Here is a 15,474-nt window from a genome sequence, read left to right on the forward strand (position 1 = left end):
TGTACGCGCCGTAGCCGGCCAAACAAGACTCTGCCGCGTTTAAAAAAAAACTACAAGTACCAGAGCACAAGAAGAACAAGCTTTACGTTGCGTTTACTGCAAATAAGGAATACTTTTGAACATATTTGACTTTGGTTTCTGATTTAATTATACCTCAAAAATGCGTTTGCATCCTTTATGTTAAGAGATTGTGTCACTGAGATCAAAGAAGTATTTTTCCAAGAGTCTTTTTTTTTCAAACAAATAGGCCTACAATGTGCATACACAGAACAACAACAAATTACAAAAACAGTCATAAAATGCCTCAGTGTAATTGTATTAATTCCTTATAAAATGTTAGTCATTGTAATTATTAAAACCTTTTTTTCCATAAGTAGCTGTAATATCCAAAAAAAAAAAATTATTTTTTCCAATTGTTGGGTCATTATCATGAAATGTGTACAATGATAACCCACTCCCTCTTGTCCTTTACGTTGCAGCGACCTGCCTCAAACAGAAACAAAGACGAAAAGTCTAATGAATCAGTGTGACGTTGAATGACCAGTCTCTCGGTCCATTCAGTACTCCCAGAATTAATTTTAAAATCATGAAGAACAAAACGTTACACTGACCAAATTTCTGTGAAATCTTGTGTGTATATTATGGTCTCAGGAGGATGACCAATTATAATGCGCCGCTTTCATGACCAACTTGACCAACACTGCAGGTCAGGACAATTGTGATATCTTGAGCAGAGAATGAATTCCATCGCTTTTCCCCATAATGCCTCACCGAACCTCCTGCTGCCACTGAATGAGCAAATGAGCTGAAGGAATAGGCAGAGATGCAAAACAGGAAGAAAAACAATTAAAACTGCAAGCAGTGATATGCGGGCCCTCGCACGCTGCGCGTGGTCTCCCGACGCCGGCTCCCCGACGTGCATTTTTTTGTCTCATTTCCTGTCTCCGGCAGGGGGCGCCACGACTATGAGCGAATATTACCATACAGGTGTCTTCAGGGAGTTGACTGTTACCAAAGACGTAATGTTTGAGGAAGATCGGAGTATGTGCATAAAAGTTACAGTCACTTGTAGTTTCATGGCGAGACGCTCAAAATGGCCGCCACGCCACGGGCACACCCGTCGACGAAAACAAATTAATTTATGCTCAGAGACTTTTCGGCACATCTCGGTGTGATACACCAGTCCAACGAATTTGGTGCGTGTAGGTGAAACTGGGTGCTCGGGGCTGCAGTTTAGGGGGCACCAGCGAGCCATTTGGCCACGCCCACTCGCAAAACACATATCAGACGTATCGTCTCACGAAGTATGTGATTTCTCAATACATCATCAACCACATGTTTAAGTTATTCTGATCCCGACTTTAGGTTCATGGGACCAACCAGCTCGACGGAGCATGTGAAAGTATGAAAAGTGTCATTTCCGTTTGCCACCAGGTGGCGCTATGACTGAGTGAATATTACCGCACAGGTGTCTTCGGGCTGTTATCATACCTGTGATGTTTGGAGAAGGTCGGTCCATGTACATAAGATTTAAGGCAACTTGTAATTTCATGGCGAGGCCCTCAAAATGGCCGCCATGCTACGGGCACACGCATCGCCGAAAACAAAATTCTTTTGATGACTTTTAATCCCAAACAGTTTCACTGTGCACAGAAAAAAATTTCAAGTCGGTCCGACAAAATCCCTAGGACAAGTTCGTTAAAGTACATCTCTTTAGGGGGCGCTAGCGAGCCATTTGGCCACGGCCACTCGCCACTAGAATACAACATTTTTCGCCAGGAGAGATGTGTGTAAAAACTTTTATGAGTTTTTGAATATGATAAAGCCTCCACAAATGCAATTAAACTTTCAGGGAAAAAAAAAAAAAAAAACTTTACAAATAACAATAGGGCTTTGGTGCTCGGGCCCTAAATATAGATTTAATACAGCAAAGTAAAATCCATTCGAACCATCAACGATCTTTACAATATATGAAATGGTGAAATAAAAATAAAAATTATGTATTCATCAGATTACTATAAAATTTGTTTTATTGACTCTCAGAAGATTAATAGAGATATAGCCTACAAATCCAATCAAATTTGACCTTGTACACACGAAAGAGCAAAATGCACAGATTCCCATCAGGGATGTTTTCAGTGATGACATTGTTTATTCCTACCTCTTAGGTCCTCGGCTATTTCTGATATACCTCCCTGAAAAATAATCAAAATTCAATCAGCAACCAAAATGCCAATGTGATGCGTTTTAATAACAAATATGGCCTACTCCCAGTACACTGACTGCCAATCTAGAAAGGATTGACTGAAGGTTCACTGGCTATATTAATATTTATTTAAACATACATTTCCCCTCTTTCTTTTTTTTTTAACATGGCAAAGTTTTGATTATTTATTTATTTATACTATTTATGTTATGTGTTTAGTCTTGTAACAACCTTTTCAAATGTGTAATTATGTTCCTTTAATGTTGACAGAAAGAAGGTCCAACCACTCGCGGTGCGCCTCCTTGATTTGAAGCAGCCAAATATATTAGGCTTCAGAAATTGTATTTATAGATATGTCCATTCCAATTCTAACATTCGGCTTCTGTGGAGTGTGTTGCACTGCAGAGCGAGCAATTCCAGTCCCAGGCTGCAACAGAGCAATACCATGTCAGTAGAACAAACCCAACCCCATGCAGAGTTGCACATGATGGCCATCACGGGGCACATTAACACCCCTATTAATTTAAGAAGAGTTAAATAGACAAGGGTGATTTTGTAGCTGCCTAAACATGTGAAAGATAGCACTACACATGAGCAGCTGCTAAGTTTATGAAGCTTTTTATATCGGCTGTAAATTAATTGCCTTGAAAGTGGAAAAAAAAAAACTTTCATGGTCAGACGACCGCCAATAAGAGACTTCTGTCAAATAAAAGTAACAATTTGTCAGCCTCAGCATGAGAGCTTGATAGCAGCAGATAAATGTATCACAGAATTGATGAATTGTCATCCAGATGTGAGAAGGGAGAAGTCAGACAGGAATGATCCAGCATCTGCTCTAAGACAGACTGACACACTATTAAACTGTCTTCCTGCTGAAAGACTCACGATTCTTCCAGTCAAATCTCTGTCTCACCGCACTTTCTCTGAATCTCTGAAGAAGGATAATCATTTTCATCTGACAAAAGATTTTAACACCTTTGAAGCTTTAAGGGGGCTGTACTTTCCATTTTTATTCCTTTACACCAGCGAGAGGCCTGGCTTGGAAACATAATGCTTTCGAGTTGTCCGTTTGTGCATCTCGTTCTTGAGAATGTGATATCTTATTAACGGACAGACGGAATTTCTTTTTTAAATTCGACAAAAAAGTTCACTTGGTCTGAATGGTTAAGGGTCAGTAATAAACGTCACCGTGTCCATTGTTGTAAATGTGATATCTTACATATCTTATCTTATTTTGCACACATGTACACTTGGACTCAAAGGTGAGTCGATTCGATTTTGGTGGTTTAAGGTCACTGTGACCTCACAAAACACCTTTGTAGTCATAACTGAAGAATGCATGCTGTAGTTTGGACATAATTCTCACAAATGCCAAACAGGATATAACACTGAAGTGATGACATTTCATATCCAACAGGTCAAAGGTCGACTTTACTTTGACATCATAATGTCCTGCAAAAATCCTGGCTAGTATTCAATACCATAACTGAGGAACAGAAGGGGAGATTGTGACGATTTCATTTTGGGAAGGACACTGTATACATGACACTAAACGTGAATGCACACCTTTAAACAGTGATGAAAATAGATCAGTATAGATCTCATGTGCTGTTGGCTTAAATATTTTTTGTGAAGCATCCATATTTTAGAATTTGTAATTCTTTTCTCGCTTCCATATTTGAAGCATTGTCTACTGTCATTCATATTGTGAATCATCTTTCTGTTTTATTAGGTCAGAGGTCCTCATGTTGAGCAACATTTATTCATAGCTGAACTCCACCCAAACCAGCTAAATATGCTTCTGTTATGTGAACAATAACAAATTGATACTCAACACATACAGTATATTCTGCATCACAACAGCTTAAATTCAACAGCATGTGGATGTTTTTTTTTCCCTGTATGTTTTGAATTTGAAAAGTCATGGCAATAAGCTGACCAGTGGTCTAACTTTGATCTCTCTCACTCAGTGACAGATACTTTATAACTCTGGCCCCGCTGTTCTGGTCCAGCCAAAACTATTGTATGTATATTATTTTGCTAATTTATGAGCACCTGTTTCTTTTCAGTTTTAGTCTCTCTGATCTCTGTGTTTCTTGAAGGGTGGAGCTCAACCCTGCCTGCCCCCTCCCTCCCCCCCTCCGACACAGTGCAGGGCAGACACGGGTGAAGGAGAACGAGAGGAGATTGTCCTCTTGTTAATCAATCACATTGATAGCGTCACTCTTGCAAAAAATACTCTAAAATATACTTGGCTCGTCATCAGTGTACAAGTACCTGAAGGGCCTGCACAAGTAAGTCTATGTGTGGGAAACACTGGATATTTTGATCGAACCCTCAGCGAGCTACTCAGAATCTTCCTTCAAAGTCTTACGTATGTATGGTTCTTGACAGACATGGATGCAAACTCCAGCTCAGCCCTCAGATTAAAGTGGAAAACATTAACCTACCTAATTGAACACTCGTGGCCTCATTTCTAAAACATTGCGTTGAAAATGTCGGTATGGTGGTCGACAACCAGCTCCGTGGATTCTGGATTCTTTGTAGTTGAGTGGGCTTGCTGTAGTTCTTTCTAATTGTGTGTGGTCTTTTTATTGTTCGAACTGGGCTGTGCTGTGACTTGTCATTGGTACTCCAATTGTCTAGTTTCTTCATCTTAACACGGCAATTGCCTAAAATGCGTTTCAAATGGCCAGTGAGAACTCATGAATCTGTCATTGATGTCTGTTTTGTGGTCTGTTAGGCAGGAGTCTGTTGCTGGACTCTGCGTCATTAATTCTTATAAAGAGGTATTAATTGCTTAGTACCTCTGACAATTGTAGTTCATAATCACTCCGGGTCATTCTACCAGCTTGAGTGCACATGTACCCAGTGGAGAGGTACTTCTTCAGTTTGGGACTGAGACCTCTCCATCTCCAGGGGGTCAGGTTATAGATCAACACAATCATTGTCCGAGAGCTCAGAGCATCAAAGGCCAACACACACTGGTAAGGACGGGCAGCTAGTTACATTATCTTACATCAAACTGGAGGGTAGTAAAAGTTCCATACACCTCTATAAAATTGCCCATATGGTCCACCCCTTTACGTATGCAATGAGGGACAATTTGGCAGTCCTCTGGTGGTTCTGTGTCAGCTGGTATCCACAACTTGAATCACTCACAGATCAGACACATGCTTCTAATCGGGATATTGATGCTGTTTTACTGTAAAATCAGGAAAACCCTCCCCCCCAAAAAAAAAAAATCAGATATGTCGTCCAAAGAAACAGAATGTTTTTTTTTGTTTTTTTTCAACAGAGTTATATTATTACTTAAGAAACTTGAATGTCTGCACTGATTCCCCAACTTGGTTGACTTGAGGGCAGTTGAAAGAAAGGTCGGCAATGGGCAGCTTAACGGGCGGGTTAATAACCTAAACAGCGTGTCAACATAAGAGGCATTTCAGCCTTGTTTTCCACACGTTTGACTGGAAGAATATGCTTCTGTTTTAATCAATCCATCTTTTAACACAGGCCACTTAATTGTGGCATGTGCACGTAATCATTACCTGGTGCCAATTTTTGCGCTGAGTTTATTTTCTTCCATTGTATACCTGGTAATTCAGTGATGAGTTTGGCTCTTATTGTACTTTGTGCAGCACCCGAATGCCTTTGTAGACACAGACTGAAGTTATTGTCACTGCTTGGCCAATGTTCATGCTAGTCTCCTGTGTAGGCACGATATTGATGCGGATGTCTGCATGCATACTAGGCAATAATCACAACTTACAGCTGTGGCTGATGGTAATGTACATTGAATTTAACGAAATTCAGTTTTGACCTGAAGCTGTCAGTCAAAATCGATATCTCCTTTTTTCACAAAACAGAAATCCTGGGTCAGATCACAAACCGACAGGGCTCCAGAGTAGTAGGCCCAGGGTACACTACCTGTGTGGCGTGTGTGTTGCATCATGTGCCTCGTGTAGAAACACAACGTATGCTCTGATTATATTATGGGGATAATGTAACGGGTGAAGGGCAGTGTATTCTCGATGCTCTCTCCCTCTCCCTCTATTTCGTCTGTGTTGGTGTATGCGTCTGTGGATCTCTCTTGGTGTAAGGAGAAATATAAATCACACGCCTGCTCTTTGGTTACAACTCCTCACTTGTCATATCTGAAACATTCAATATTGATGGCTAGTATCAAAGCTAAAATCACTGATTCCATGTTAGGACCTGCAGCAGCAGCACTGTTGGAGACATGCTGCCACTGTGGACACACAGATGCAAGCGAGCTGCGGCTGTGCAGAGCTGGAGTGGTAATGCACACGCCGCGTAGGCCGTGCGTCCCGGGCAGAACCATTTTGATTTCACATGTGAGCAAAAAATCTGTCAAGTGCGACAAAACATTTTCAGTCCTACAGGTCGGGGTGAGCAGACATTTATTTAAACCCCTCAGAGGAACATTATTTGACATAAATGATGCGCAATGTCATTTTGAGTTTTGGGTCATTTTATTTAATCTGAAATCACCCCTAGGAAGAGCAGTATGATTAAGGACACAGAAAGGAAGCTTGGCTCTGAATGTGTTTTAGCGGCAGGCAGCTGAGTTGCCTGTGGGAGGGTTAGACGGTATCGACAAAGTTTTGTTGGTAACTGTAATTACAAGATTGAAAGTTAACCTTCCTCTGTTTTGTTCAAGAACAACCAAAAGTAAACCAACAGTTTACCCACGCAAAAGGCTGCAAAGTGGATGTGACTCAAACAGCAAAAGTCCATTGCTAGTTTGAAGGCTGCAGCCTTTTATGAGCAGAATTTTCCCAATGCAGTAATACATCATAAAGGCTTTTGGGATTGGCTTAAAACCTGCCGACACCTGCATTAATTTTGACAAATGAAAGCAGGCTGAGTAGTATAAACTCTTAATGTAGCTGTACATGTTTATTATGATCTAAACTTTACAATAAAAATAAATCATACTGTCCTTCGAGCAAAATTGTTCCTGAATTTTGTGTCGATACATTTTGCTTATCGTGAGCTACAATTTATTCCAAGGAGCAGTAAAGGTGTCTCAGAGCTTTTCAACCAGCTTTTGAGCATTCAGCAGGACACGATTTGACAACATGTTGCCAATATCTAGCAGATCTGAAAAAATGAATACTTAAAATGTATCATTGCAGTGCCAAAAGTTTGCAGTGAAGAATTTTGGGTGCAGCTAAATTATTGTGATGGTGCACCTAAATGAAAATCTTCATCCACTGTGAGAATTAGACTGAACTGACTACAATACAGTACATTTGTATATTCTATTTTTTAAAAAACACTGTAAACTGTAAAAAAAACAAAAAACATCAGATTATCTATTTCTAAATTTACCGAGCACCAAATCTTGCACAGAAAGCTCTGCAGCACAGGCCAAATTTAGATTTTCACAGAGCTGAAGCAAAAATGAAATACTTTGCTGATACTTATTATCCATTGTTTCTGTTGTTACATAAGGGATGAGTAATTGTTCATGTTACCTTATTAACATGTTAACTCATGTTGTTATTGTCGACAGAACTGTTATTTTAAATAAATAAATCAAACTAGCAAGCTCAAAAGTTGAGTTAGTACTCCAAGGTATTGAAGCTGGTTTGCCAGCTGCAGCACAGACTGGAAAGAACATTCTGATACTGAAAAGCATTGATTCTCATTTATTGGTTATGATGCAGCTGTAGTATAATGAGATTGTAGGTATTGACCCTCAGGTCGATGGAGGAAGAAGGTTTAGTCAAATGGTTTGAAAAGAATACTTTGAGTAAAACTGTCCTGCACTTGATCAATATCCTATATTAATATTTAACTGGTTAATGTTTGACATTTTTAGTCATTATTATGATTATTATATTCATATATTAAAACCCTGATACAGAAGTATTGGTAGTAGCACGCCAGATTGGCTCTTACTAGCGCTTACTGGGCACAATAAATCTCCGCTACACCTTTTTACCTGAAGCTACAAGTCAAATGACTTCTACACACACTTTCGGCTCATTCAGTGACAGACCGGCCCTGTGTGACTGGCAGCTGTTAACAGCCGTTGTAGTCTTGCGGGGTCTTGGGATGTGATCCCGTTGAAATGCCCTGTTCTCCTGTCATAGTTTATATATAGAGCCAGTTTCAGACTGTACAGAGATTCTGCTTTGTTGCTGAATGTGATTAAGTACCCAAACTGAGACCATGATAAGCTACTCTCCTTTAGTATCTTCACACTAGCTGTTTTATTTATTTTGTATTTGGGAGTTGGGAGACTGACAACCATCAAATGAACAAAGCAGTATTTTAACATGCTGTAGCTACATTTTAGGCAGATATTGATTTTTGTACGTGTATAAACCCTGGAGACTGTAACTGCAGTCAAGTCTGAGTCAGGGAGTCGGTTTTAGGTGTACATCTTTTTCTTCACTTTATTATTGTGCATTTACAACCTTGTACAGGAAATAAAACTGGACAACAGTACAATACTGCTTTAATGGAAAATGTTGACTGTGGTGGAAATGCAAGGTCATTTGGGTTTTATAGAAAGCCTTGTTTTGTATCCAAATCGCTATTATCATCCCCCTGTATTATCTACTATTATTTAGAAATCTGAAAGACTATGAATATGGTAGATATCACGTCTGTTCCAAATCTTAACCAAAATACCTTTCTCTGCCTTCTTTATGACTGCACCACTCTATCATTCTAAATCTTTTGGTCATCAAATATATTGGTATAATTCTAATCTTTGATCTGGGATCAAAAAGTTATATAACCTATAAATCACCAGGGAAAGCAAAGTACTTGATATTGTCCAAAAAAAAACAATCCAGTAATCATTATAAAACATCATTTTTAATAATCCTTGTCCAATGGAAAAATAAAATAAAAAAACAAGCATAAAAATGAGTTAAACTCAGCTATGGGTGATGTAATAGAAAGGATTTAATAGCGCTTTACAGAGGATATGATGGTGGGCTAGCTCTCTATCTTTCAGACTACCAAGCTAAGATGCCTCATTTGGTCATATAGGACTGAAGCGACGAAAACAGCCCTCCATTGGCTGCATTGCACTTCGACCTGGTTTGAGCTGGTGGAAATGGTGGATTTTGCACCAAAAATGGCACCAAAATCGCACTGTCCGAGCATATATTTACCGACAAGCCCTTGTTTGGCCGTTACAGCTATCTCACCACAGCCAGGTTTATGTTGAGCCACAAAAATAGTCGCTTGAACGTGGATAAAAGACCTTTGTGCCATACCAAATTGCAAGTACACTTTGCGCCGGTATGAAAATAGGGCCCTTAATGTATATTGATTGATAACACAAACTCATGCATTGACTAACATGCAAGAAAACATTCAACCTTTAGAGTTGCCAGTAGCTGTCTTTGAGCGGCAGCACAGTGAATTCAAACAATGTTTCTCTTGTCTATACATTAATAAAGATGAAAAGGTAGCAAAAAATCCTTACATTTTATGGAAAACCTAAAAAGGAAACTAAAGGTTTATGATGATGTTGTTAAACAACAATAACAATGTGCTTGGCACCATGTCTATGCCCACCTCAAGTAGGCTTCTGGTAATGCTAACCAAACCTAGCATTGATGTTGTTTTTTATTATTATTCAAATGAATACACTATTTTCTCATTTAGTGGACTTTATAAACCAAATGTTATATGGCAAATGTTGAAAGTAACTGGCCTTTATTTCTAATAAATCTGTTTGATTATTAGAGTTACTTATATTTGTATTAAAAGAAAGCCTTGTTTTGATCTGCTCCCATTTGCCTTATTGAAGTTACTGAACTACGCTATCAATACAAACTCATCATTTTCTTTATTCAATTCCAATTAAAATCCATCTGGTGTTTCAGTAGGCAGAAACCCTTCATTTTAAACAAGGCTTTTATTCTGTAACATTTGCAGGAACATGTTCTGACTGAAATCGCACAATAACACCTCAGACACATATCCAGAGCAACTGTTGAAATAGTAAGATTACATTGTTGACTTTATTAAAATTAAGCGAAGGAGATAGACACTATTGACTGCTGTATGTAAACATGTCACTGTATAAGCAGTGTCAACACAACCTTAGAAAGGATCCACAACTTAACCATGCGGGCACAGCAGTGTCACAGGTGCGCTCGAGTACTTGAACAACTCCATCCCTGGGGCAGAAGCCTAGATTTATTTTTTACAAATTGCTCCTTTAATCTTGACACTTGAAATGGCCCCTCAATAGTCTACCTTGGTGGGAAAAAACAACAACAATTATTTTATCTTAAATAATCACAATCCAATACACTCACTGCTGTATCAGAGGCCAGTTGCCCACATGTCCAGTTTCTCCTTTTTATTGTCATGAAAAAACTTTCACATTTTCTTATGTCAAATTACTGGGCAGTAACAATAGTCTTAAAATTAATACATCATTTTTTTAAAAAATTATTTTTACATCAAAATTGGGAATAACTACTTCACCCATGATTTAAGTGAGACCAGTGTAACAGGACCACTTTTTTGCATTTAGTTAGTATTTTATTATGTAGCACTGTTTGATTTACCTTCTTTTTCTTTTAAAATTATATAATATGCATCAAATATTTATTTTCTAAATTGAGATTACTCGAAATATACCTGGCAGTGAATTATTTTCTTTAAAAAACATGCAAAATCATGAAAGACAGTTTTGTTCTTTAAAGTGCATATTGTTAAATCTGATTGTAGCTGATTGGACTCCAGTTTCTATGATCATACAAATAATTCCATGGTCATAAATCCAACAAAGAAACAAGAGAAGAAGTTATTTTCATCAGGCCATCAGGATAGTGAACTCCAACCTCTGTGTACCCTCAGCCTCAGCTAAATTGTCTCGTCTGGAAATATTATACTCTTTTGAGTTGCCCTTTGTACTGCATTTGAGCATGTAAAACAATGTATTGTATAGTTTGCCTACAATTACGACACCCACAAGAATATTTAGTTCTTTTTTTACACACATGTGAATTACTTTATTTGAGTCATATAGTAAGAAGCAGTTGTGAGGTATCAGTTATAGCTACACTGTGATGATTGCTGTGATAGCACCTTTACACACATGCTGACATCAGAGCAATGGTGTATCCTGAGGTGTGTTAACACATGGTGACTTGTCAAGATGTCACCAAGATTACAAAAATATAACATAAAACCATGGCTACACCAACACAGGTGGAAAGGGTCAGAGACATGGGTCAAATACTGATTAGGACTTTTTTTTTTTTTTTTTTTTTTTTTTTTTTTTTTTTTTGGCTTTGCACCATCTTGACAGTGCCTATGGTGTCCAACATGCATGAAGGCTAAGTAAAGTGGAGATCACTACATCTGACATTACGTTAATTGATTTAATGGGCCTAATAAATCGTAACTAAACATGGTCCCTTCACGTAGAGCTCCTTCTAAGACTAACTGTCCTGCAACCCTGGATCTGAGGGGCTTTGTTTCACGTGAATCTATTTTAGGGTCATTAATATGAAGAAAAAGCTAGAAGAGCCCCTAGAGAGCACAAATCTATTATTATCTATTATTATGGGGCACGTGCATGATACTGATGCTTCCCTTCGCCGGCGCTAGGATCCAGAGGAATGACCGCTCTCTCTCTCTCTCTCTCTCGCTCTCTCTCTCTCTCTCCAACCAAGACTGTTTTAAAGTCTCTGCCAGACTTGGGCTCACACGTTACTTCCTGGATGGATGGAGGAATATAAAGCTTCCAGCGTCTCTGCACTACCAACACCAACACCGACTATCCCGTCTCCCAGTGCCCGGCGAGCGCTGCCTTCACTGCCGCAGCTGCAGGACCGACGACGCGCTGTGTGGACTGTCGTGCCTAGTCTCCTCTAACCCGCTTGTCCCTTGCTGCATACACACGCTCCTCCACAAACATCAGTATCCAAAGTGTTATGCTCATATCCGGGAATATCGGGGGATTTTGGAACGGAAAGACAATTTACTGGACCTCTTAACTAAATTTCACCGCCCTCCATCTCCATTGTGCTCAGACTACATCTGTGCTGCGTCTCCGGCGCTGCTCTTTACGCAGCGAAGGCGTAACAGATTTGACAGCAAAGGGGAGAAACTCAACAGTTGTGGCTGCTTATTGTTTGCATGTCGAGGTGCATATTACTACCATGTGGAGGCTACTGCAATCGTGTTATTGCTGCTGGTGGATTTTCTCTCTCATTTTGTCAGCCTCCGTGCTCCTCTGGGCCGAGTGTCACCCTGGTAAGTTTCATACCCCTACAAGTCAAACTGAGCTTTTTGTCGCTTATGTCTACGGGGGAGCGTGATTATCACCGTGGTATTGTCAAGACGAAACGCATCCCATCACAAACTGATAGATTGAAGTCATGTCATCTCTTTTCTGTGACGGGTCACCGGCTCAGGATATTCGTGCCGTGTGCCTCGGCTTCCCCGGCACCGGCACGTAGACTGGAAACTATCGGAGATAGAACAAGCAGTCAGCGGCGTCTTTTAAATGTAGCTGGGTGACCTGTTTGAACCCCCTCAAACCTATTCAGAGCACAACTTTTTTTTCACAGGAGCGAATTTAACCATGCTGTCTTCCCTCATGTAAACTCAGTATTTCCTCTATGGCTATCCATAGTCAATTTTCTTCCTTTCCCCCTTTTTTTTTTTTTTTTAACCCGTTAAAAGGCAATCAAACTAGAGAGGAAAAGAGGATGGTTTGGATGTCATTAAATTAGTAGCAGGTAGGGTAGGCTGACAGTTTAGTCTGGGATGTGGATATACAGCTTACAGCGAGCAAAATGTGATGCCTTGACAGCCGGCGGCACGTACGCCAAAGCCGTTATCTCACCCTGAAGCAAGACAGCAGGGCTGTGAAGACGCTTCACAACTCAGGCACACAACTCAAAAATTGCAGTTTAGGCCTGTGTGTTGATGTTACAGCTGACCTCGTGCCCGTGTTTGGGGTTGTCATGTAGTGACCCACTCAAGGGGTCTGCAAATCACAGATCTGAGATCTGACTCCAGATAACCATATGACAACGTAACACTGAATACAGCCTACAAAGCATCTGAATTGTTAAAAAACAAAGATAAGAAAAACGTTCAGCATGCTGGCTTTCTCTAATTGGGCTAATCTGCAGCTATTATATAATAGGTATAATATCACATTCATTTTGTATGCGGAAGCCTCTGCTTCAATTATTTGCAAATCGAAAACCTCTGGACCCCGAACCCCACATTATGACGTCAAAAACCTCCAGGATTTAAACCCTCAGTAGCCAATATCTTAGGACAAAAAAAACATTTTCTGTTGTTTTTACTGTCAGACTTTAACTGTTGTATAAAATTAGAAAGTAAACCTTTTATATCAAATTTGACCTTGACCAGTATGTCCACATACACAATGTTCCTCCAGCTGTGGAAGGAATGTCTCTTGAACATTTACTGGCTGTCCATCCCTCCATGAGCTTTTTGGTTTTGATTGTGGAGTTGCACCTTTCCCTTCTTCATCACTACCTTCCCAACCTAAAGAAAAGATTCGTTACGTTCATATGAGATAGTATTTGACAAATGAAGTCCCTCTGGGAGCATTTGTCATGTAAATCAAATTAGTAGCAGAAGAGTTAGATAATATTTAATTGAGCTTGAATGATGGGAAGAAAATGGAAAGCAGCCTTCATATCATAAGTAAAATGTCATCTTTTCTTATAGTGAATTTATTGTAGTGCTTTTAAAAGATGTGGTAAAGGAGATGGATGTAATGTGGATTTATGATATGAAGTATGAAGAATGCTCAACAGCTCAAACATTTTATTCAGCTCGTAGAGCACCAAATGACAAACTCAAAATGTAACCTTTTACGTTATGATAAGAAAAAAAAAATCATTGACATGGTGTAAATGTTGTGTCATGTCATGTTTCTAATATTATAGTGATAAATAACTCAGCTCTGCTCCCAAACCGCTGTGTAACAGGTCCGGTGGGGAGAAAACAGTCATAACAAGTGATTACTTAATGGTAAGATGAAGGAGTGAATTAATGACCCCACTGGACCCTCTGTTGCATACCGGACTCTCACTGGCTCCCAAGCCGCCAGCCTGATGAGCAATTCTGGTGTTAAAATTCATCAAACTCGTATTTAAGCCGTGTAACCGTTTATAGATATGCGACACGTTTTGCGGGCCGGTTAGTCGGACAGTATTAGCCTACTTTTTTTTAACTCTCAAAGATGAGCTCTTTTATATCCTATCGGTCTGAAAAGATGTAATGAAACACACACACTCAGAATAAGAATGAGAGTGGAGTCAGAGGGCGATTTATAACACTGCCCCTGTTGACTAATTAAGTGGTGACGGCCTTAACAAATCCAAACCAGTTTTTTATAAACTGTTGAAGTGCTAGGCTGACCCTCAAATTTGGGGAAAAGAAGGGTTCTTGTTAGACACAAAAGTGGTTTTTTTGTGAGTTTTTTTGCTGTGCCTCTTCACCCATCTATTTTTCATCTCCTATTCCATCTGATCACAAATCTGGAGAGAAATTGACTCAAGTGAGCCGAGAAGTAAGAGAGAGCTGCTGCGAGAGATGGATGGAAGAATAGGAGGACAATTTTCACCCAGAGGTTGAGAATATATATGCGGCAGTTCATGTGAACATTTATTTTTTGTACTGCTGAACAACCCAATTTTTTTCACAGACAGAATACTTAAACACATAAAAATGCTCTGGTTTCAGAATGTTTATTGACAGTACGTGTAAGACATGCAGCCAATAAATGCAATGTTTTCTGAACAGTTACAAATATTAGAAGAGGATGTACAGATTACATCATTCCTTAAATACCTCCCAAAATCCTCTGCCCGGTACTTTGTCTATGAAAGATAAAATTATAAAGATACTAACATGTTTTAAGTTGGGAAAAATCTATTCCAGTGAAATACAAGCTACGTATAGGATAGAGGACGGAGGGATGGATGGATTTTCAGTTGCCAGTTTGTGATGCGTTTGTGACATGGCAAATGCCGGGGGAAGTGGGTATCGTCACTGAAGGGCAAATCCACGGCTCAGGATGTCGCACATTGATAATTTCTGTGTCTCTCTCTCTCTCTCTCTCTCTCTCTCTCTCTCTCTCTCTCTCTCTCTCTTATCCTCTTTTTTTCTTCGTCTCTACTTGACCTCCTCTTTCGCTCCTCTTTCCCCGTGGCTCGACCGCATGCGGTCATCACACCGGCTCCGAGCGAACCCAAGGTGGCCGGTTC

The 15,474-nt window shown here is 39.7% G+C and overlaps 1 protein-coding gene across 1 annotated transcript in view; it reads left to right on the forward strand.

The window, feature by feature from the left end:
* The first annotated feature begins 11,937 nt into the window (after window positions 1–11,937).
* Window positions 11,938–15,474, forward strand: part of ptprga (protein tyrosine phosphatase receptor type Ga) — a 378,044-nt gene continuing 374,507 nt past the window's right edge. The window contains exon 1 of the mRNA XM_069141477.1: window positions 11,938–12,472. Within this exon, the coding sequence (XP_068997578.1) occupies window positions 12,379–12,472 (94 nt within the window). The 5' untranslated portion in view covers window positions 11,938–12,378. The remainder of the gene's footprint in view (window positions 12,473–15,474) is intronic.

This window comes from Embiotoca jacksoni, unplaced genomic scaffold, assembly GCF_022577435.1.
Source record: "Embiotoca jacksoni isolate LCO1_2020_lvr unplaced genomic scaffold, fEmbJac1.0.p SCAF_1, whole genome shotgun sequence".
Lineage (NCBI taxonomy): Eukaryota > Metazoa > Chordata > Actinopteri > Embiotocidae > Embiotoca > Embiotoca jacksoni.